General features: G+C 45.4%; 1 protein-coding gene across 1 annotated transcript in view; it reads left to right on the top strand.

Moving 5' to 3' along the window:
- Positions 1-25,597, top strand: part of ACADL (acyl-CoA dehydrogenase long chain) — a 563,007-nt gene that overhangs the window by 198,279 nt on the left and 339,131 nt on the right. Inside the window, exon 6 of the mRNA XM_078680576.1 lies at positions 5,279-5,443. Coding sequence (XP_078536702.1) covers positions 5,279-5,443 — 165 coding nt within the window. The remainder of the gene's footprint in view (positions 1-5,278; positions 5,444-25,597) is intronic.

Below are 25,597 nucleotides of genomic sequence, written 5' to 3'. Positions count from 1 at the left end.
TGCCCTCCATCACTCTATCCCCCTCCCTCCATCTATCGCACTCCCTCCCTCTATCGCCCTCCCTCTATTGCTCACCCTCTATCGCCCTCCCTCTATGATTCACCATCCCTCTATCTATCTATCTCACTCACTCTATCTATTCAATCACCATAGCATCACTCAGCACCACCACAGCATCACTCAGGGGCACAACAACATCACTATGCGCTACAACAGCAACACTGAACGCCACTGCATCACTTGTCGCAAAAACAACATCACTCTGCGCCACCACAGCATCAATCTGTTAAACAATTCAACTACAAATGCATCAACACATTTCTGTCAATGTATCTAAATTTAATAAAAAATACATTAAAAAAGTTAAATATTTTCAAGTATGTTCTTGATAAAACATTGTAATTTGTCAGAACAATACATAGAAGACAGGGAAAAACTAAACCATGTACCTTTACTAATGCTATAGATGTAACATTTGCTAAATTCAGAACTATTGCCATTTGTATTACAAAAAATATTACTTTAATCTGTTTAAAAACATAAATAAATATTACAAACATTTACATTTTACACACCAAAAGCTCAAACGTATCTATTGCGAGACCTATTGCATTTCCAATGCTTGTTATGAAAGGGCAGTTACCACTGGACTCTTTAGTATTCATGCCCGTACACGGGCCAATTCACAAACTTCAGGGGATGCCCCACTCCAGACAAATAGTCCAAACTGATAAGACGCCTCCAGTAAAAGGGTAGCCCCCCAAGCAGCAAATCACTGGTGTATTGCCAATACAAAGGCCCTTCTAGCCAGGTATGATAGGGTACACTGGGATGAGATGGAGAAATTGCTCCAATTTCTACCAGATGAGCATAAGGCTAAAGCTCCAGACCTAGTCCAAGAAGGAGAGCTCATCTCAAATTCATCAATTAGGTGTACTTTAGATGCTGCTGACACTGCAGTTAATGCAATCAATACTAGTGTATCATTAAGGAGGCATGCTTGGTTAAGGATCTATGGATTTAAACCTGAAGTCCAGCAATCCATTTTGAATATACCATTCGATAAACAGCATCTCTCTGGACCTGTAGTAGATACTTCCTTAGAAAAGATGAAAAAGGATACGGAAGTGGCTAAATCTATGGGAGCCCTACAGTTTCCTTCTAATCGTGGCTCCTTTAGTCGCTCCTTCTACTGTGGTGGGTTCAAGACCATCTCTTCAGACACTACTGCTGCACCCTACAAGTGCAACAATCAATCCTCCTCCTCGAGAGGCTTCTTTAGAGGAGGGTACAGAGGTAACAATGGCAAGGGTAGAGGTAGAAGTTCTACAACCGTACCTCCCCCTCTCCTAACAAACAGTGACTTGCCTATGCTTCCCCCCGATCATTTAACACCTGTCAGGGGACGTCATGAACAATTCCTCCCCATCTGGCAATCCGTAACTACAGACACATGGGTTCTAGGAATTATCCAACATGGTTATTGCCTGGAACTTACCAACAATCCTCCAAACATTCCACCACGTTCGCACAAAATGTCACCAGAACATTTACATTTACATCTACTTCAGTTAAAGGTCCAGTCTCTCCTCTCCAAAGGAGCCATCAAATCTGTGCCGTTACAATATCAAGGAACAGGTGTATACTCCCTGTACTTTCTCATCCCCAAAAAGGATGGCTCCCTGAGACCTATTCTAGACCTCAGAGAACTAAACCTCTACATACTGTCAGAGCATTTTCACATGGTAACACTTCATCAAGTGCTCCCACTTTTTCAACAGGGCGATTTTATGTCTACTCTAAACTTCAGAGATGCAAATTTCTACATTCCAATTCATCCCGCTCACCGCAAATACTTCAGATTCATAATAGTGGGTCAACATTACCAATTCAAAATACTCCTGTTTGGAGTCACCACTGCTACCAGGGAATTTACCAAATGTCTGGCAGTAGTCGCAGCACATTGAAGTAGACAACACATCCATGTCTTCCATGCCTAGACGACTGGCTCATCAAAGCGTGCAATTACCAAATGTGTCTCCAACACACACAAAGCACTTATTTACTTACTTCACCAACTAGGGTTTACAGTAAATGCGTTAAAGTATCATCTACAGACTTCCAACACACAAACTTATCTGGGAGCCACAATAGACGCTCAAAAAGCTCTAGCATCTCCCAGTGCAGCTAGGATTCACAATAATCAGTCCATTCTCACTCAATTTTAGCCCAACCAGTCATTAAAAGCGAAAGTATTCATGCAACTGCTAGGAATGATGGCTTCTTGCGTGGGGAACAATTAAAATGCAAGACTTCACATGCGTCCCCTTCAAGAATACTTAGCAAGTCATTGGAACCAATTGCAGAGTCAGTTGACCGTTCTAGTGTTGGTAGAGGGCCGCTCTGCAGTGGTGGAACCTACAAAATGTATCCAAAGGGTGGCCCTTTCTCGACCCTGTTCCACAGACCGTGCTAACAGGAGACGCACTGTTCACTGGTTGGGACACTCACCTACAAACTTACACAATCCAGGGACTTTTGACTCTAAAGTACAAGAGCCTCCACATAAATGACCCCAGAGCTACTAGCAGTGTTTCTAGCGCTCAAAGCCTTTCAAACTCACCTAATAGGCAAAACTGTCCTAGTCCGCGCGGACAACATGACAGCTATGTATTATATACAAAAACAGGGGGAGCACACTCTCTCCAACTGTCCCGCCTAGCAGAAGCCATTTGGAAGTGGGCTATACATCACAAAATCTATCTCCTAGCAGAACATCTTCTAGGAGTAAATATTCAAATTGCAGACTTTCTCAGCAAACAGACAGCAAATCCACGAGTGGGAACTTCATCCCCAGATTCTTCTTCCCTACTTTCAGGAGTGGGGATTTCCTCACGTAGACCTGCTTGCCACAGCTCAAAACGTAAACTGTCCAAGCTTCACCTCCAGGTTCCCACACCACTCTCCAAAGGCAATGCCCTGTGGATGACCTGGTCAGGGATATTTGCCTACTCTTTTCCTACTCTTCCACTCATTCCGTTACTAGTTTGGAAGCTCAGACAATCATCCCTCAAACCCCTTTCTTAGAGCTCCCACATGGGCATGTCAACCTTGGTTCACCACCCTGCTAGAGCTCTGAATAGTTCCACACCAAAAGCTGCATCTCAACTCCAGTCTCATCACTCATGGAGGAATCGGGCATCCAAATCCCAAGGATCTCAACCTGGCAATTTGGCTCCTGAAGTCATAGAGCTTGGTTATTTTCAATTACCGCCAGACTGTATGAATATCTTTAAAAAAGCTAGGAAACCTACTACTAGAGCATGTTATGCAGCAAAGTGGAAAAGATTTCTTATATACTGGAACAATAACAATATCAATCCCCTTGATGCTTCAGTGCAAAACATCATCTGTCATCTTTTACACTTAAAACAATCTGGATTTGCCTACACATCCATTTGATTGTATTTAGCTGCAGTTGCTGCATACTTATAAAACAGACAACACTTATCTTTATTCAGGGTACCAGTGATTAAAGCTTTTATGGAAGGACTATGAAGAGTAATACCACCAAGAGCTCCACCTGCTCCAGTATGGAACTTGAACATAGTCCTTACCAGGCTAATGGGTCCACCGTTTGAACCAATGAACAAGTGTCCACTACAATTTCTTTCATGGAAAGTTGCTTTTCTTATCACAATCACTTCCTTAAGGAGAGTTGGTGAACTCCAGGCACTAACTATACAAGAGCCTTTCTTTCAACTTCACAAAGACAAAGTGGTTCTTTCGAACCCATCCCAAAATTCTTCCTAAAGTAGTTTCTGCTTTTCACATCAATTAATCAGTTTAGTTACCTATGTTCTTTCCTCAACCTGATTCTGTAGCAGAACGAGCTCTACATACACTAGATGTTAGAAGAGCTCTACTATATTATGTGGAAACAACACATTTTCGTAAAACATATCTCTTTGTTGCTTTTTCGCCACCACACAAAAGCAATCCCATTTCTAAATCGGGTATTGCAAGATGGATCGTGAAATGTATCCAAACATGTTAAGTGAAAGCGAAAAGAACCTTGACAATACCCCCTAGAGAGCATTCCATCCGCAAAATAGGGGCTACTATGACCTTCTTAGGGAATATTCCCTTAGCTGACATCTGTAAGGCAGCAACATGGTCTACACCGCACACATTCACCAAACACTATTGTGTAGATGTTTTAGCAAGGCAACAAGTTAATGTAGGCCAGGCAGTACTTAAAACACTTTTTCAAACCGCTGAAACAGCTACAAGTTAGCCAACCGATTTGGGAATTACTGCTGTATAGTCTATGCAAAGCATGTGATCTACAGCTCACATGCTTTGAACGGATAATGTTACTTACCCAGTAAGCATCTGTTCTTGGCATGTAGAGCTGTAGATTGACATGCGCCCACCTGCCTCCCCGGGGCACTAATACCTGTTGTAGTTTTTCCCTACTTTACATACATACGCATGGACATCTTTATTCTACCTTTACTAACTCCATTCTCACCCTCTGTGGAAAACAATCTAACAATGGAGTTGATGCCCATGCACACTATCACGGAAAGGAGGAGTCACCTACCTCTTTACAGGAAAGACTTCTTCGAAGAAAAACAAATTGCAAACATCCGGACCCAACACTAGATGGCAGGAGTATGCAAAGCATGTGAGTCCACAGCTCTACATGCCAAGATCAGATGCTTACTGGGTAAGTAACATTATCCTAATCAGTTATATGAATTAATTATGCAGCAATAATTATGGAACTTTTTAGCTAGCGAACCTGTTGCTAAGGGGTGGCATGAAGATCTTAGTAAGCCAAGATGGCATTCAGTTGACAAGTTTGCAGTAGGCACTGATTGATACTAGCCTTCAGTTGCTGGGATAACAAGAGAGCAATATCAGAAAAGTGAATTGCTCTACATTTGGTTAGACTGCAACTACTCCAGAAACCTTGTAGTATAAACTCAACAGCGCTCTGAAGATAACCGTGAGGTGATTTCTAACATCTAAATAAATGATTCAAATATTTACCCTTTTGTTGTTTGTAGCCCAATTTCTTGTCTACATGTATTGGATACACCACCCATTTAGTTTACAGTGTGATGTAAAACTTAGTACTAGATTACAAGTGTTTTTAGCTGACAGGTAATGCAAGTCCCTAAATCGGTGAGTTTCACATTCTTTATCACAGAAAAATCTATTTTATAGTATGATGCCCTTTTAAGTGCCTTCTTCTGATTCTTTCTTCAAGGTATTCATCACAAATGGCTGGTTGAGTGACGTTGTGATTGTTGTTGCTGTGACGAACCGTGAAGCTCGGTCACCAGCACATGGGATCAGCCTGTTTCTGGTGGACAATGGAATGAAAGGCTTTGTCAAGGGCCGAAAGCTGGAAAAGATCGGGCTGAAAGCCCAGGTGGGTTGAAAGGTCATATCTGTGAAACTCAAGAGGCAGTACATTTCAGTGGGTAGGAGCAATGTAATGGAGATGGCATAAATCAGTGTCTTTAATGATCAGGATTCACTCTTAAATAAAATGCAACCATCAATCACTGGAACTGCCAGCCTAATGGTTAAAATCTGTCACAGTCCGCAATTCTGTCTCTAACTGCATGCAGGTTTACTCTTTTAAAATGTTAAGTCCTCGTTGGGAATATTAAATGCTTCCGTTTGTGCTAACTGGCTAGAGCACCCTGCCCTTTACCATTTACTTTGAAACTGTTCAGTCTTGTAGTTTAAGGACCATGTACTAATCGTGCTCTAAAAAGTAAAATATTTCCATATTTCAATAAATATAGAGCAAAAAGTTAACAAAATCCTGACAGTCATAGACAGCATTGTTGTAAAAGTAATCCACAATAACCCTACTTAATTTCTAACTCGCAACGGCTTTGCAACAGCCATGTTTCAAGTCTAGATTGGAGAAAAGAGTAGGATGAGAATCATGATGACAGTTGAAACCTCTGCTTGCATATTCTTCTGCATCGGCACATATGATCACTAACTTTGAATTACATCGATCAGATTTCAACTCACTAGAGACTAGATATCAAGAGAGATCCCTGAGCGGCCTTCGAAAAGCAACATGAAAAGCCATTATTATAGTTCCCCAAAACAATCACCGTATTCATCTGCTTTTTGGTTGTGAAAAGTGCTCACTCTGTCTGTCTGCAAAAACATGCAAGTCATCCCGTAGCATACTAGGGTGGCAGACAGATATACGAGTTTTGAAATTAAGGCAGGTCCTGTGGGGTTTAACAGTTCTTCACTCCTCAGCAGTATGCCTCTGGTAAGATCTGGAAATAGCTGAATCCTACAATCATGATTAAGCCTAATCCGTTTACTCATTGGCCCTCTAAAGCCTTTCAGTTTGTTTATTGCTACCTCCTCTTCTACCACATCTGTCTTCAGAAATGGTTGTTTCACCTTCTTTAGAGACGAGCTTACTCTAGTAAGAGGCTGTACTAATTTTCCCTAATTAAACTTTCATATTCTGTGCATTAGTCTGCCATTTAGTAGCTAAGGTCTGGAATTGTCCTCAAACACAAATCATTTTTTACTTTAAGGTGTCAGCCATGGGTCAAGTCTGTATTCATTTTATTATAATGTATTTTATTAAAGCCGTTTTATGTAGCATGAACATTACCAGATGGTGTTTGATTGCTTTACAAAAGAAGTAGTTCATTTAATTTGATTAATACATTTTATCAGCAACTTAATTAGAGTGCGCAATGTGAACAAATACAAAGAAAACAAGCATTGGCATAGCCAATAGGTCTCGCCTTTGGGACCTTATAAGTGTTTAGTTATGCAGCACAATATAACTTGGTGCAACAACATTGACTGTTGCATGGCTAAACACTTATAAGGTCCCAAAGGCAGCAGTGGGATGAAGGGACATTAAATGTGGTAAAAAAAACAACCTTCTACCTTAGATTTTTTTTAATGAAAAAGGTTGTCATGTGGGATTGTGGACACACCATAGATGTGCAAATGTTATAAGATTTCTGACTTGCATGTCAAATATGCTGAATATTTGTGATTCATACAGAATCATTTGTTCAGGCCTAGTAATTAATCTAGAAAGAGCTAGGAAGTGATAGAACAAGACGGGGGAATTATAAAGATTTAGACAGAAACAAATCTGAAGTAGAGAACGAAAGATAGATGCATGCGGAAAAGAATAGGTGGATATAAAAATGACAGAGAGAAATGGAAAATGATCAAATGATCTAAAGATATGCAGAACTAATAAGAGATAGTTGGACATGCATTGAGATTAGAGGCAGACTACTTGAGTGTGTGGTTCTTAAGTCCACTGTGTCTTTTGTAAGACTGTGAGCCAAACCTTTGTAGAGACAGAAAGCCTTATGCATGAAAAAAACAGATAGCCGGGGATTACATATGTAGAAATTGAAAGATCTAAAGACAGAAAGGATGGATATGCAAAGAGATACATTGAGTATAAGGAGGTCTGTAGTGAAAGAAAGAGGGTGTGAGGTATAGAAAATGGAAGGGAGAAGCAAAATGTTAAATAGAGAGAACTCAATACAAATTTGCTGAAAAAGACAAGTAGATACAAACATATTGGTAGGTACAGAAAGTGATAGCTGGATACAGAAAGAGATGATAGATGAATAACAGCAGATGGATATAAAAAAAAGAGGTAAAGAAAGAAGAAGATTATTAGGGAGACTGATCACCATAGAAATAAAATGAAACCGAGGCATGGAAATAGACTGGTTAGGCCAATAGGGCATTTTCTGGTAAAGGGATAATGGAGTTTGACAGTGATTTATCATAGGAACTTCAAACAACATAGCCAAACATGCATTATTCACAACCACATTTTGGGCAGAAGTATTGTTTTGATTTATGTTCTAAATAATGAATTCAGAAAATATCTACGAAGTCGACAACTCAATAAATAGAAACAGTCTGGATTGGAATAATCCATGGACCAATCTGCCTATTATGCAATTACAGATGCAAGTGGGAATTTGAGGAAAAAACGTATGCATTAGTTTTACAGATGTTTTTAATTCAATGTGCAAGTTTAATACCTATGCTCCATTTATTACCTAGGTATATTCTCAAGGTGAATATCAAAAACTGTTGGAATTTTATAATGCTACTTCCTATTGATAACAAAAATTCCTTCTGCATATTGTCCCTACTCTGGTCTCTCGGCACATATTTACATATTTCAAAGACCAATGGCTCTCGGAGTGTCTCCATCATGATCTAAACAAGCTGTCATACACCTGAATATTCCGTTAGTGTTTTTCGGGAGGAAAAAAGTCTATCCACAATCTTGATTGGTGAGTTAATTGCGGAAAGGCAATCACATCTGCTGCTATTTACATTTCATGTTTTTAAAAACATTTAGAATGTTATTGCAGGAAGTATCTACACAACAGAATAAAAAGAAAAGAAGCATCGTGCAGTCATAGAAACAATAAAGGGAATTCAGTCTAGGTCTCCTGCAGTTAGTCCTTGTTATTCCCACTCCTTTCTGGGCTCATTCTCAGTTCACACCCACTCCTAACAGAGCTTGCTCTCTAGAAACTCGCTATTTGCACTGATTTGAATCATTGGTTCATATCGCCCTTTTTTGTCAGCAGCCCACATTTATTCAGTTACTCATGTAACCACAGATGCCCTACGTGCACGTGATCGGGTTTCATTGTCTGTCTCACAGCTGGTTTGCTACTTTGCTCCTTTCTGGCATGCTTCTTACATCATGAAAAACATAAGAGCTTTCTGAAGTGGCTGATCAACAAACAGTGACGCACTACATCCTAACTAAATGAACAAGCCCGTGAGTTGGGTGCGCGCGGAAAGAAAAAAAAAGCACGTGAGTGGTGCGTGCGCGGCGGAAAAAGTGAAAAAAACAGCTGCACGTCTGGTGCACGTCTGGTGAGTGGTGTCCGGTGGTGCACACCATGACGAGAGAGGAAAGCCACATAGCGCCTCTGCTCGTCATTGTGCGCGTAACCGCACGCTCGTGGCCAGCAAAAGCGTCTGGTAAGACTTTTGAAAGCCCACACACTAAATGTCTCGCCGAGCAGCGCATGCGCTGACTCAGCGAGAACTAAAAGAAATCAGTGTCTAGGGTAAGCAACTAAACAAGGCTCAGTTAAAAATCAAGTACCGCTGCACTCAGAAAGACACATCCTAAAGATCAAAGAGGAGGGGTGATGAGATTAGGAGGAAGGATAAGGGAGAGAACAAGAGGAGTGAACGTGGATCCAAATCGAGAGCAAGCCACAGCAGGAAGTGAAAGTGTAGACAAATTGTACGAAAAGAGAGATTAATTGAACTATCTCTCAAAAAGAAAGTGAGTACAATTGCTTTGACTGAGAGGGAGCTGTATGTTAGCACCTCCCTCTCTGTCAAAGCAATGGCAGGGACCGCAAGGGCCTTGAGCCCCCCCCCCCCACGGTCCCTAACAGAGTGGGTGCCATGTGTGGGATCAGGGCACCCACAAGTGATGCCAGGCCCTGGGGGATGAGGTCCTTGGGGCTTAAAGGGGGGAGTGCTCGGTCCCCTTCCTTAAAGTAAAAAAAAAAAGCCTGGGCTCCGGGGGCGAAATCGCCCCCTCCCCCATTAAAAATCAGCCTGGCCCTGGGAATGGGATCAGAGACGAAATAGGCCCACGGAAGTGGGGGCATACAGGCCATTCTCCAATAAAAAAAACAAAAAGAATGTTAAGTAGCCGGAGGCCACGGTTCCTTCCTCCAGCACTCTGCAAACTCCTCCTGGCATAGTGCTGGTTGGGGGATGAAGTTCCCTTGGATGCTGAGGGTCCTGCTAGCTCTAGTAAGTCCCACAGAGCACGAATGCTAAGGTCTTCAGTGGCCACGCCTCCTTTCTGCTACACTCTGCGAATGCGCCTCTTGGCACACTGCTGGTTGGAGGATGAAGTCCTCTTGATACTGAGGGTTCCTTGGGGCCCAGAAGCCCACCTGTTACCTCTAGTAAGTCAGAGCGCAGCATCATTCCGGATAGCTGGTCGGAGACCCCGCCCCTTTTCTCTACCACTCAGTAAACGTGACTAGTTAAGAACCCTAAAAACTCCTTTTAAAAAAAAAAGTTTACAGAGTCATTATAGTTAGCAAATAGAATGAAAAACAGGCATTGGCAAAGCCAATAGGTCTCGCCCATGAGAGCTATTGGATTTGGCAAGGTGTGGTGCCCATGCTGTGAAGCATCACAGGTGCTTTGCAGTGTGGCTAAAACTAAATTTAAAAAGCGCTATGATGTGGCCAGGGGTAATGCATTTCTTTTTAAGTGCATTAGCACTGGATGCATCTTATTTAATTTTTTTAGCCATGCTACTGTACAGCATGGATACAAATCATTGCCGAAGCCAGCAATGCCTACGGGGTACAGCATGAACAAAAAGCAATGACAGAGCCAACAGTTCCTAAGATGAGACCTATTAGCTTTACCAACGCTAGTTAGACCTCCGTACAATACCCACCAATATTGAACAAGTCATTTAATCTCCCCATGTGGGAAGAAAATTACAAAAAAGACAGTTGGCAAAAGAAAATTTATCTTATAAAAAAATATACAAAAAACCCCAACTCAATTGCACCCATGTCCATGTCTTAGTGGAAGTACATTTTGAAGCAGATAACATCCGTTGTCACAATAAACATCCATTTCAAAGGAGAAAAGGGCTTCTTTGAAATGTATGTGGCATTACAAGGTACTAGGTTCAACAAGGAGGACGGAATAAGAAAAAAAGAAAAGTAGTGCCTCAATCAGTGAAATCAGTGGAAGAACAGTTATCAAGCTGAACCAATCAGGACTTGTTCCATGCTCCAGCCGAAAAAAGACTCAGTGAAGCCAGCAGGCGCCGGCCAATTAGAAGGCAGCAAATAGGAGTGACAATGAAGCCAACTAATGTTAAGCAATGGGCGGACTGCAAACCCCTTATTGTATAGAATCTCGCAAGTGAAACTGCATGCGCTGTTGTAGTAGACCTAAAAACAATACACTGTCTCAAGTGGGCGGACCTGTTGCCTATGTTGAATGCTGTGGTGGGTGGGATTAACACATGAGATAGTTGAACAGAACTAGTAGGGAAAGGTCTATATCTTCGTCAGAGGCTTTGACATATTAATGAAACCCAAACTGATATTTCCTAGCAAAACTATGGCCTAAAAAATACCTTATTATGATAAATCATAATTTCTATTTCAATAATTTTTTTGAAAATGTATTATTGTTATTTTTAAATATGTAGAAAATGATTGATACTTTTTACAATACAATATAAGACATATATTAATGCTTAGTCATGGTGATCATTATATAGTACAAGTACACAGTACAGAATAAAAACATGAGACACAAATGATGATGGCAAGGCGGTAGTGAGACTTGCGCATTTCGGCGAGGTCGCCTTCATCAGGTCAACGTCTTAATGTACTGTAAACAAAATGATATAGGACATAGCTATTATTTAACATATTGTTACTAAGGATGGGTTACATGTCTTGAAAATCATAAACACAGCTCATAATTCTCCTAACCATTAAAAAAATATAGTGACCACAAACAGATATAAATATATCATGTACATAATGAACAGAGAATCTAAAAGTTATAATTCACATATATCAATATAGTGATCTATACATATTTACAGTGGTTTGAAAATTCGACATAAGAACAACCAGAAAATATCCAAACAATATATATATATATATAGCCTTAGCCACAAATGTTATACCTTATATTGCTATCCAAATAGGATTATATAAACATGAAAGTGTGCCAGCTTTTAGGTAACTAAGAAATGTAATGAAAAACTAACATGGTATGGACTTTAAATGAAAACAAGAATAATATGACCTAATAGAGGCAGTCTTTCAACAGACGAATACCAACTAGCATAATTGAGTAAGAGCCTGAAATCGATCATGTAGGTTCTAATGCTATTTACGCGTTCTCCAACTAGTAGATGAACTTAATAATTGCAATTAGATAGGCAACATCTTATCGGACTCATGATGATTCAAAAAGTTACATTTTATTATCCACTATCTGAAAGGGACCTCAGTATTACCTGTAACACCCGAAAAAGGATATAGATTGAAACTGTACACTATGTTGTATTTCTATCCCGATTGCAAGTGTATATAAACTGAAAATGATTAAGAAGAGAAAAAAGAAATATATAACATAACTAATATCATACATGAAATACAAAATATACATCATTAGAAGACAAAAAACTAGGAGGTATACAATACAAATATAGTGCGCTAAAGCCCAGCTATAGACTGACCTAGCTGATAGCAAACAGCCTTCATAGCGATATACCAAAATTGTGAACAAACCTACAAGATGGTAGAATATAGCACCAAGTATAATGATAGGGTTCTATTTGATATATACCAAAAACACCCAGACCGCATATACATATTGCCTGAATAAACTGTGCTGCATTCTGGCGAACTATGGAGCTCTCGGTTTATGACCAGGGTCGGATTGGGATTGAAAATCGGCCCGGGCACACACAAAAAAATCGGTCCCATTTGCATAATGCCTTTCCTCAAATCACTGCTTCAGCGTAATTGCATTAGAAAGAAGGAGGGGGGGAGGCTTAAAAAATGCACGCATTAGTTTACACTAGTGAAACACACCTGAAAACAAGTGAGGCCACTTCTACTGGGGCCCCCTGCCCCGCTCAGTATGTGCATACATTAATGGGCCGGCCAGCGAGACAAAGGGAGTAATACCTCTGCATGTTGCTAAACCAGGGGTGGGGTACCGGCGGTGTTGATGGCAGGGGTGTTAATGAGCGCCCATCTATCTGCAGAAAGGCCACTCAGTCACCCACTGGGCCGCTGGTTGTATTCCGAAAATAGAGACACCCCCCAAATCCGCCCCATACTGCTCAAAAAAGCAGCCTACAGCAGGAACTCAGACACCGGCCCCTCGGGCATTGCGTTACCAATCCGAGGCTGTTTATGACTGGTATTGCTTTCAAAACGTCAAGATTATATGGGTGATAGCAGACAGCCTTCATAGTGGTACATAAGAGTTTATTAACAAACCTACAAAATAGAAGGATATAACGCCATGTGTAGCGGTGGGGGTTCTTGATAATATGTAGCAGAAACACCTATATCCAAAGTACAAATTACCTTAATAACCTGGAAGCTGTGCTGCAGTCTGGCAAAAAACAGAGCTCACGATCTCTGGCTGGTTCTACATTAAACACGTCATGGTTGTGTATGTCCTGTATATATAAAAAAAATTATACCAGACTGTTGGAACTGGGGGTTGCCCAAGTCTCAAAGGGGGTAGCATGGCATCAAGCGGGCAGGCCAAACTTCGAGGACATGTGAAGCACTCACGCAGTACCCTCAGTCAACACACCAAGCACACCACAAAAGAGGCAGGACACCAGTTTGAGTTGGAAAATTAAGCAGTTTAGTATCTCCAACCTGCAAGGCAAAAATGCATCAACAGTGTCATCATAACACGGCGCCAACTGGCACCAGAGCCCAGTACTTCAGAGGGGGATTATTTACATGGGATAAAAAGGGTTGAGTCCAAAGTCCATGCTGTAAGGGAAAAAGGATGGGTTAAAAATGTCATTAGATCTGGAGCCCAATCTGGCGGGGCCAACTCAGACTCTCATCCTACAGGGAAGGCTGTAAATGCAAAATACCACCTTAGCATAGATATTTATATCATGCACAATCACGCCAACCCAACCCCTGTAAAAGAAAAACAGAGCATCACAGCACATTTAATATTAGACAGGAGCACCTATCATGAATCAACATGGCTGGCTCATTAACCAGGGGCATGAACAGGGACCTGGAATAACTTGTCAGGCCAGCTTAGGGGCACCCCTGCAGTAAAAGGGAACACCCAGATTTACTCCGCCCTCCACCTACGGGTATAAAACAACAGGTAGGAAGGCACCTGGCATTCACCAATATCTGAGGTATACACCCTAGGCATCAAAGGCAACCTGGGAACATGGCTTTTTAGCCCCCAACCAACAACATAAACTTTAGGCAGTGCGTTGGCAACAACTCTTCCTGGGTCACCTTAGAAGAGACAATATCCCCTGGGGCATAGAACCATAGGCCTACAAACCTCAACATAGGGTAAACCCTCCTCGGGGCATAACATATAAATTGAATGATAAGCCTAACCTCTAGGGGCCGGGGCACCTTTACATGAGCTTCACGACCTGTCTGGGACCCTATGCACCACAGGTGACAGGCAACCACTAGGCATCATTGTCAATTCACTCTTCAGATGACTGCCCACTCCAGGGTCCACCTATACCGTCCGAACTGGACGCACCTACCACCTTGGGCCCTTTCACAAGGTGGCTTCAATGTACAAGTCATGGGTGGGGGCGAGCACCGACCCTGTGCCCCGCTGCCCTCTCCACCCTCTTCATAGGCCCCACTCACCGGTTACTCCTGGTTTCTAACTCCGGGCTCCATCCACACTGCTGACCCCTTTATCCAGGGGGGGGGGGGGGCGATCCGGAGGCTCCACGCGGCCTTTTCATAGGCCCCTCTTATCTGGTGGGGACCCAGGCTGCAAGGTGAAGAGGCCAGGCACCGACAACGTGCCTCGAGGCCCCCTGGCGTAGCGCACGCAAAGGGAACTTTTCTCCCCTCACCACGGTCAGCTGGCGGCAGGCATGGGGAACATGCGGGGCTCTTCCTCTGCTTCCCCGGGTCCCTCCTCCCTCACGAGGACCCGGGACTTCAAAGCGGCCTTCGTGAGGCGGCCGGCTCCTTTGAGTGCGGGGGCCTAGTGCAAGGGAGGCTCCCGCACAGCTCCTTCACAATAGCGGGGCTTCCCTGTCCAACCGGGGCCCTCTTGCAGGCAGCTGTCGCCCTTCGCGCAGGGCTCCTCTCTTCACCAGAGCCCCGCCGACACCGGCGCTCTTCCTCCTTCCTCCCGGGCCCCTCCCTCCGGCCCGGGGCACTCACCGGCTGGATGGCCTCTTCTCTGGCTGCCGGCTCAATCGGGACTCCCTCTTCACCACGGGAGCCCCGAAACACCTCCGTTGGCTTCGTCCGGGTTCCCTCGGCCTCACGGGAACCCGGAGCTTCTCGGCAGCTTCCGCGGGCTTCTTCCTGCTGCCTGACTAGGCAGCCAATCCATGCGCGGCAAGGACGGGGGCGCGGCCAATGACGCGGCCGGGCGCCCCCGTCATGTGACGCGGGCCCGGACAGCTTCAGGGCCCAGCGCGGCCCTCACTTCACATCGGCGGCCCTCTCCTGGCACCGGGGGCCGCCGCGACGATGCCAAACACGGCGGGAGTTCCTCAAGGGCAGCGCCGGGCTGCGGCGGTAACTTCCGGCGATAACAAGGGGTAGGCTCCCTTTCAATTACTTAATTATATGGTGGACAGTGCGCCTCCACAGACGGCGCTATTCACAGGCTGTCAGTCTCCTCAGGAAAACAGTGAAAACGGCGCTATTTACAGCGCACCACTCCTTCCTCGGCCCATACCACTTCCAGGGCCAATAGCACTCCGGGGGCCACACTAGCCCCAGCGCTTCTCTCCCCACAGCGCTTGATAGGCAGTCCAGGGGCAGTCTAATAGACACAGTTCCTCGAGGGCACACTCCTCCCTGGGCATCAACCTCCCCAGAATAGCGCTTGCCGGGCAGTACCTCACAAGGGGCAACAGTTCCTTCAGGCAGCTCCTCACGACCCAGTACTTCCACAGGGTCACAGCTTCAGCAGGGGGAGTGGACAATCCTATTTCTCGCCTCCTGGGCGCTTCTTCATCGTAGCGCTGGCGTAACTCCCGGTTCCCACAGTGTCAGGGACCTGGGTAGGGGCCCTCCCTTGTCAGGGGCCCATGGGGACAGCAGAGGGGGGGTTTATAGGGGTGCAGGGCCCAGCTCACAGGCCCATGTGGCGGTAGCACCTCACAGCAGGTCCCCTCTCTTCCTTGTCCCAGCGCTGACTGACTCTCTGGTGACACTTCTCCCTATTTATACCCTCCTCCCAGGCAGTGCCAGGACCTTCTAGAATGTTGGCACATCTAGCCTAAACTGGTTCTAGGGGAGGGGGTGAGCACCCTGGGTGCCAGGCTTTCCCTCCAAAAGCTAGGGGTAGCTGGGTAATATTATCTAGACCGCTGACCTATGTCAGTCCAGTGGCAAAACCCAGGGCCATGGCATCCATTTTAAATACAATACATTTCAATCAGGGGCAGTTTTAAAATGGGGGATTTTACAAGTGCTCACATTACTTCAGGTAATTACATTTTCACAAGGTGTCTCACACCACTCATGGCCTATACAGGTTTAATCCCATGGGGGAGACAATCTAGATAAGGGGGTCAAAAGCGAAAAATTTTGGGGGGGAAAGGCCAAGTCCAACACGACTCCCCCCCAGCCAAAAGCCAGGGTAGACATATCAATGCCTTGATGGACTTCCCTGCTTGGGGCGGAAAAAGGTGGACGCAGGCCTGCAACTACAGGAGCACCTGCAGTCTCTCCTCCACTCTGGAACCCAATGGTTCTCTTTCGCAACCCTCCATTCACCAACAAAACCACCCCACTGATGTTCCCTAGTGGGATGTTTCTCCTTCCTAGAGTGGGAGGCTCTAGCCTCAGGCTTGTAATTCTCTTGGACCACTCTTCTCTCTCCAAATTGCCACTGGTCCACCCACCTGGGGTCTACACCCTCAGACTGACCAGTCCTTAGGGGCAAGGCTCTCCTCCCCCTACTTCTCCTCCAAGGGTTCCTCCATCTCCTACGCCTGGGGACACCCTCACACAACTCTCTCCCCAACCTGGAGTCGAAACCCACAGGCTGAACTGGTGACAGGGGCGAGTCCTCCCTCTCCCTGCACCCCCTCCCAGAGTTCCGCACCCTCCTACCCGGAGAAGTACCCCTGGGAGTCACTTCTGGGGGGACTCTGGTTACAGAGGTCCCTCCCACCAGGGCAGGCAAACCCTGTCCCTGGCCACCCAACCCAGGATCTGCGCCCTGTGGCTGAGCTGGTGACAGAGAAGAGACCTTCCTCCCTCTGCACCCCCTCCCAGAGTTCCGCACCCTCCCACTGGGAGTAGTACCCCTGGGAGTCAAATTGGTAGGGACCTGAATTACAGGTACCCCACCCTCCAAGTCAGGCAACCCCTTAACCTGGAACCCCAGTCCAGGATCTAAACCCTGTGACTGGTCAGACCCCCGAACCACTGGAACTCCAATTATTGATGCTCCGGGTCCTCCTGACATGAGGGGATCCCTTCCTCTGGATGACACATCGGGACAGCCTAGACTCCCAACCTGGGGTTCTCTTAAAGAACACTCCAGGCCCGGTGACCACAGCTGGGGCATCTCGGGACACCTCCCCGTCTCACTCCCTTCAGGATCACTCCCCTCAGCCTTCCCAGACGCTCTGGCACTTACCCAGAGGTCTGCCTCCCGTGCAAGTTCCCTGGGGTCTGAGAACCCGCACCGCACCAGATGGTGACGCAGTCTTGGGAAACAACTCCTCAGCATGTGCTCCCGGATAACGGCATGGCACAGCCCTTCCCAATCCTCCACTGCTCTCCTCACCACCCAATCCTCCAGTACAGTCCAACACTCCTCCTCGAACTCTCCCCAGGACTGATGGAACAGCTTTCCCCTGCCCCTAAATACTAACCCGTCCTCCTCTTCCGGGGAATCAGGCACAGTCTCTTGGGCTTCGGGAGTGGGACTCCTTGCACTGGACCTACACTCGCTGCCACCACTGGATCCCACCCTCTTCGGTGAATCCAGACTCCTAAAACCACTCTCAGGGGACAACCTACCCACCTGAGCTGATCTCTCTCTGGCGAAGGCCCTCTCCGCCTCCGCCAACCTCTCCAGCGCTAGGACTTTTTCAGTCTCTAGTCGCTGCTCTTCTACCCTCAGCTGCGCTAAGCCCTCGGCATGCCTGAGCTTTGCCAGCGCCAGCTGATGCTCCCTTACTTCTCTCCTATCTACCCACTCTTCTGGGGACAGGGAAAGGGATGGGGCAGTGCCCCCGGGACTGGACCCAGTGCGAGACTCCCTATCTTCGGTGTCCTCCACAGCTACTGGCGTCTCTGCCCTGCTAAACTCTTCCTCCTCCTCATTGGAGAAATTACCTCCCAGGGTTCTGGATGGGGAGCCCTCTCTCTGGTCTCTAACCCACTGACCCTTCAAAACTTCGGGGGGGTAGTCAGACAAGTCCCCATCAATCTCTAAGGGCTCTCCCCTCTTGAGGGCCTCATAGAGAAACAAATTCCTCCTAATGTTCCCTACTGGGGGTATCCCTCTCTCCAGGAGGAAATCTATCACCTCCTGTTCGGTGTACTCCATCAGTTCCACTTCCTGGTAAATCAACCCCATCGTGGCGAGATACACCCGGGACACACCCACAGTGGAACAAGGGGACAGTTCAGAACACTCTTCAGGAGGAAGCAATTTAGCAACCAATCTTCCAAACAATAATCCCCACCACAAGGCTCTACTTGTGGTGTAACCTGTGGCCGCTGTGGTACTGCGCAAACACAAGTCCTATCCCACCGCTCTGCCACCAAATGTTGGAACTGGGGGTTGCCCAAGTCTCAAAGGGGGTAGCATGGCATCAAGCGGGCAGGCCAAACTTCGAGGACATGTGAAGCACTCACGCAGTACCCTCAGTCAACACACCAGGCACACCACAAAAGAGGCAGGACACCAGTTTGAGTTGGAAAATTAAGCAGTTTAGTATCTCCAACCTGCAAGGCAAAAATGCATCAACAGTGTCATCATAACACGGCGCCAACTGGCACCAGAGCCCAGTACTTCAGAGGGGGATTATTTACATGGGATAAAAAGGGTTGAGTCCAAAGTCCATGCTGTAAGGGAAAAAGGATGGGTTAAAAATGTCATTAGATCTGGAGCCCAATCTGGCGGGGCCAACTCAGACTCTCATCCTACAGGGAAGGCTGTAAATGCAAAATACCACCTTAGCATAGATATTTATATCATGCACAATCACGCCAACCCAACCCCTGTAAAAGAAAAACAGAGCATCACAGCACATTTAATATTAGACAGGAGCACCTATCATGAATCAACATGGCTGGCTCATTAACCAGGGGCATGAACAGGGACCTGGAATAACTTGTCAGGCCAGCTTAGGGGCACCCCTGCAGTAAAAGGGAACACCCAGATTTACTCCGCCCTCCACCTACGGGTATAAAACAACAGGTAGGAAGGCACCTGGCATTCACCAATATCTGAGGTATACACCCTAGGCATCAAAGGCAACCTGGGAACATGGCTTTTTAGCCCCCAACCAACAACATAAACTTTAGGCAGTGCATTGGCAACAACTCTTCCTGGGTCACCTTAGAAGAGACAATATCCCCTGGGGCATAGAACCATAGGCCTACAAACCTCAACATAGGGTAAACCCTCCTCGGGGCATAACATATAAATTGAATGATAAGCCTAACCTCTAGGGGCCGGGGCACCTGTACATGAGCTTCACGACCTGTCTGGGACCCTATGCACCACAGGTGACAGGCAACCACTAGGCATCATTGTCAATTCACTCTTCAGATGACTGCCCACTCCAGGGTCCACCTATACCGTCCGAACTGGACGCACCTACCACCTTGGGCCCTTTCACAAGGTGGCTTCAATGTACAAGTCATGGGTGGGGGCGAGCACCGACCCTGTGCCCCGCTGCCCTCTCCACCCTCTTCATAGGCCCCACTCACCGGTTACTCCTGGTTTCTAACTCCGGGCTCCATCCACACTGCTGACCCCTTTATCCAGGGGGGGGGGCGATCCGGAGGCTCCACGCGGCCTTTTCATAGGCCCCTCTTATCTGGTGGGGACCCAGGCTGCAAGGCGAAGAGGCCAGGCACCGACAACGTGCCTCGAGGCCCCCTGGCGTAGCGCACGCAAAGGGAACTTTTCTCCCCTCACCACGGTCAGCTGGCGGCAGGCATGGGGAACATGCGGGGCTCTTCCTCTGCTTCCCCGGGTCCCTCCTCCCTCACGAGGACCCGGGACTTCAAAGCGGCCTTCGTGAGGCGGCCGGCTCCTTTGAGTGCGGGGGCCTAGTGCAAGGGAGGCTCCCGCACAGCTCCTTCACAATAGCGGGGCTTCCCTGTCCAACCGGGGCCCTCTTGCAGGCAGCTGTCGCCCTTCGCGCAGGGCTCCTCTCTTCACCAGAGCCCCGCCGACACCGGCGCTCTTCCTCCTTCCTCCCGGGCCCCTCCCTCCGGCCCGGGGCACTCACCGGCTGGATGGCCTCTTCTCTGGCTGCCGGCTCAATCGGGACTCCCTCTTCACCACGGGAGCCCCGAAACACCTCCGTTGGCTTCGTCCGGGTTCCCTCGGCCTCACGGGAACCCGGAGCTTCTCGGCAGCTTCCGCGGGCTTCTTCCTGCTGCCTGACTAGGCAGCCAATCCATGCGCGTCAAGGACGGGGGCGCGGCCAATGACGCGGCCGGGCGCCCCCGTCATGTGACGCGGGCCCGGACAGCTTCAGGGCCCAGCGCGGCCCTCACTTCACATCGGCGGCCCTCTCCTGGCACCGGGGGCCGCTGCGACGATGCCAAACACGGCGGGAGTTCCTCAAGGGCAGCGCCGGGCTGCGGCGGTAACTTCCGCCGATAACAAGGGGTAGGCTCCCTTTCAATTACTTAATTATATGGTGGACAGCGCGCCTCCACAGACGGCGCTATTCACAGGCTGTCAGTCTCCTCAGGAAAACAGTGAAAACGGCGCTATTTACAGCGCACCACTCCTTCCTCGGCCCATACCACTTCCAGGGCCAATAGCACTCCGGGGGCCACACTAGCCCCAGCGCTTCTCTCCCCACAGCGCTTGATAGGCAGTCCAGGGGCAGTCTAATAGACACAGTTCCTCGAGGGCACACTCCTCCCTGGGCATCAACCTCCCCAGAATAGCGCTTGCCGGGCAGTACCTCACAAGGGGCAACAGTTCCTTCAGGCAGCTCCTCACGACCCAGTACTTCCACAGGGTCACAGCTTCAGCAGGGGGAGTGGACAATCCTATTTCTCGCCTCCTGGGCGCTTCTTCATCGCAGCGCTGGCGTAACTCCCGGTTCCCACAGTGTCAGGGACCTGGGTAGGGGCCCTCCCTTGTCAGGGGCCCATGGGGACAGCAGAGGGGGGGTTTATAGGGGTGCAGGGCCCAGCTCACAGGCCCATGTGGCGGTAGCACCTCACAGCAGGTCCCCTCTCTTCCTTGTCCCAGCGCTGACTGACTCTCTGGTGACACTTCTCCCTATTTATACCCTCCTCCCAGGCAGTGCCAGGACCTTCTAGAATGTTGGCACATCTAGCCTAAACTGGTTCTAGGGGAGGGGGTGAGCACCCTGGGTGCCAGGCTTTCCCTCCAAAAGCTAGGGGTAGCTGGGTAATATTATCTAGACCGCTGACCTATGTCAGTCCAGTGGCAAAACCCAGGGCCATGGCATCCATTTTAAATACAATACATTTCAATCAGGGGCAGTTTTAAAATGGGGGATTTTACAAGTGCTCACATTACTTCAGGTAATTACATTTTCACAAGGTGTCTCACACCACTCATGGCCTATACAGGTTTAATCCCATGGGGGAGACAATCTAGATAAGGGGGTCAAAAGCGAAAAATTTTGGGGGGAAAAGGCCAAGTCCAACACAGACTAATAAGTCTCTCCTGATGATGTAAGTGCTCGCATCATAAAGATGAGGGCATGGTATTCTAAGACCATTACTGACTGTCCAGGTAACCTGTATCGAAGAAAGATGTCACCGTGATGTGGTGCAGAGTTATAGTTCTTAATTGTATCCAGATTCTTTGTTTAAAGTGCCCCTTACATTTAGATCCTGTATGTCGGGGATCGAACAAAGACAGAGATATGTTTAATCAAAGGTTGCTAACATCGATAAAGTGAATGCAGAATATGAACAAAAAAGAGTTCATATAGATTGCCCACCTGATATGGCGAGATGTGGATTTTACAATAACATTCATTGTGGTTTACAGGCTGGATATCATATAGTCGGAGCCAGATATTTTCACGATGGAACGGGACAGTATACTATGAAACCAGAGAAAACACAAAAAGATTCAAAAATGAATAAAAAAGAAACGGAAAAAAGGGGCGAATTAATATATGTAATCTGTAGCCTTCTCTCGTAGCAAAGGAATAGAGTATCCGCGCTTACCTTGTAGAGAAACGGCACAGTAGGGGATCAATAGCAGCAGCCCGAGCTCCTAGACCGCGAATAATGGCTGTTGCGAGTTGCAAGTGCGGCGCCATTAAATAGATTTAGTTCGCACGCCGAACACTAACTTGCATTTAAACTTGAAACAGGTGAATGACCACTAGAAACTGACAGAGGGCTACCGCACTCATAGAAAGGAAAAATGGACTAAAAGAATAAGGAAGATAAATGACGAAAAAAGACTCACCTAACGCGGTGACCTGCAGATGGTTAAAGCTATAACTAGCGTTAAAAGAGGCACTATCGTTTTTAACAAACAAAAAAAGACGCAATTTTAGACATATTTAAAGAAAGGGAGGATATAAGAATGTCCTATGTTAGTATGAGAGAATAATGCGAACTCAAAAGGTTCATACAAAACTGTAAGGATAAAATGTAGCTTTATATACACCATCCTGTGTATATAGAAGAACGAAGATATAATGCCATAAATAGAAGTGAAAAATAGACCAGCAATAGATAATGATTAGAGTGAAAAAGTATTGTCGCAAAAAGGTACAAATCCGAGATTGTGTATATAATATAGCCCAGAGTGTGTCAGTCCTTGCAAGATCTTTTAAAGTGGGTCATGTAATTTTTTGTTGCCTCTAAACGCAATACAGCTCTATGGTGTTTCTATTTCATAGGTTTGTCACAAAGAAAACCAGATGTGGTGAATAGGGTATTTTGTATATCTAAATACAATATCTAATGGGGTCAAAACATGAAATTAAAGATCCCATTACTTATTCGAAATGCAGGCTATTTACAGATCTAGTTAATATTACATATATGAGGCACTGCAACATATAATTTGCAAAAACAGAAATGAAGATATAGGTGGATTTTCATAATACAGTACATATCCTACATACATATATGAGGCACTGCAACATATCATTTGCAAAAACAGAAATGAAGATATAGGTGGATTTTCATAATACAGTACATATCCTACATACATAGATCTAAGCTGTTCAAGCTTATTAAGATATAAAAAAGCACTGTAAGATTCAATTTCTAATAGTGACACATATGTGATATATATAGAAGAAGATGGACCTAATAGATAGAGGGGCTAGCTGCTGCTGCAGTTAGCTGTTTAAGGTCATCTATATTATCAAATGATAGCCTGTTCCCAGGGTATTTCCGCATTTAATCCTGATTTTACAGTTTCTAGGAGGAAGATGTAATATACCTCACGTTTTTTCTTATTTTATCTGGGCACAGTCCAGGGTGCGGGGTAATTTGATGTCATTTTCTGAATGGTTATATTCCACAAAATGAGAAACCATAGGAGAATTCATTTTACGCGTTCTAGTCGCCGATCTGTGTTCAGTAAGACGGACAATCAGTCTACGTGATGTTTCTCCAACATATGCCTTCTGACATGGACATAACAAAAAATATATAAAAAATTTCGTTTCACAGTTTGTTATTCCTTTGCTGTTAATAGTATGTCCATTATAACAGATGGATTTACATTCTATTGTGAGAGGGCATATTTTGCACATTCCACATCTGAAAGTACCTTCAACTGGGTTATTTCCAACAATGCTTCGTTGACTAACTGTTTTTACAGGGGTAGGCATACGTGATCTGACCACAATATCTTTGATGTGTCTATTTTTACGGTACGCAAACATAGGTCTTGGTATAGGACTACTGGTAGTTTTGTGGATGTTCAGCGGTTAGCTATTTGAGACCATCTGTCCAGAAATTCCTTGATATGTGTAAATAAACCAGATATGTTTTTGACCTGTAATCCCTTGCGGGATTATCCCCGTACGTAAATATTGCAGCATATAGTCGCCATGTAGCTCTATTCTCTTTGTTTTCTTTTTCAGAGCCAACAATTTGACTAGCTCTGCATTATCTTTTGAATTAGGGCCTGCTCTGTGTTCAAAGCTAGTTGATTCTCAAACCATGGCAATAAAGTCATCATCGGAGAAACCAAAGCTTTTTAAACTGGCCATGTTGTCAATACAGAAAAATAGATGATTATATTTATAAATAAGCTAAGGCTAAAAAATCAAATCAAAAAGATAATTATAACATGCAGTGAGAGCCTATATAATAGAGCAAAACAACAACAAACCTATGCTAAAGTGTCTAATAAATTAAAATGTGGTCAATAGTACAAGAGAAGGAGAAGACATTATTTTAAAGATGGTCATGGACCATTCGAACAGAGCAGCATCCCCTCATAGACTGGCTATGAGTATTATTTAATTGGAAAGAAGGGGACCCCTATATAGTGACTGGACTAGCTATACATGGGGAAAGAAACTAGTAGGGAAAGGTCTATAGCTTCGTCAGATGCTGTGACATATTAATGAAACCCAAATTGATATTTCCTAGCAAAACTGTGGCCTAAAAAATACCTTATTATAATAAATCATAATTTCAATCATTTTTTTGTAAATTTATTATTGTTATTTTTAAATGTCGAAAATGATTGATACTTTTTACAATACAATATAAGACATATATTAATGCTTAGTCATGGTGATCATTATATAGTACAAGTACACAGTACAGAATAAAAACATGAGACACAAATGATGATGGCAAGGCGGTAGTGAGACTACGCGCGTTTCGGCGAGGTCGCCTTCATCAGGTCACCGTCTTAATGTACTGTAAACAAAATGAACAGAACAACATATGAATATGGCTGCTAGAAACTCTAAATATTCAAATATAATTATATATATACACAAACATTTTTTAGTATGATCAAATGCTGTTCACTAATGCTAGACCTAAAATTGGATAAAAGTCATAATTTAACTAGAAGATTCTGTGCAGTTTACACCAAATGGAACCTAGGCCACATTACTCATCCCAAAAATGCATTCCTCTCAATTTCTGTGCATTGGGGAGAATATAGTTTTTAAAGTTAAAAAGAAATTTGAGCTGTTGGCGTGAACTAGTGTGATTTTAAGAAGCAGACAACCAAAACGAAGATGCATAATGGCCCAAGTGATTGCAAACGTAGAAAAGCTTACCAATAGATCTGGTCTGTGCAAATCAAAATGACTACCTGTTATTGACTCCACATTCAGTAACATTTAAAATTTTAAGTATTGTTCCCTAAGAAATGCATTGTGTGGCATTGGAATCATTTTAATAGCAAGCCCAGGTTTGTTAAAATTGCAAAATTGCTAAATAGTAATGTTGCATCATTTGTCTTTCCTCGCTGCATAATTAGGTACATTGCCGTATAATTTGGTGCTTTGTTAGTGCATAGGTCTTGTGGCCTAGCAAGAGCTTGCCTGTCATCGCTGAAGGAAGGCCAGCTGTTGAGGCAAAGCAGAGAAGAT

The sequence above is a fragment of the Lissotriton helveticus genome, chromosome 3_1, assembly GCF_964261635.1.
Source record: "Lissotriton helveticus chromosome 3_1, aLisHel1.1, whole genome shotgun sequence".
NCBI classification, from domain to species: domain Eukaryota; kingdom Metazoa; phylum Chordata; class Amphibia; order Caudata; family Salamandridae; genus Lissotriton; species Lissotriton helveticus.
The sequence above is the reverse complement of the archived record's forward strand: the minus strand, read 5'-3'. Positions and strand labels throughout refer to the sequence as shown.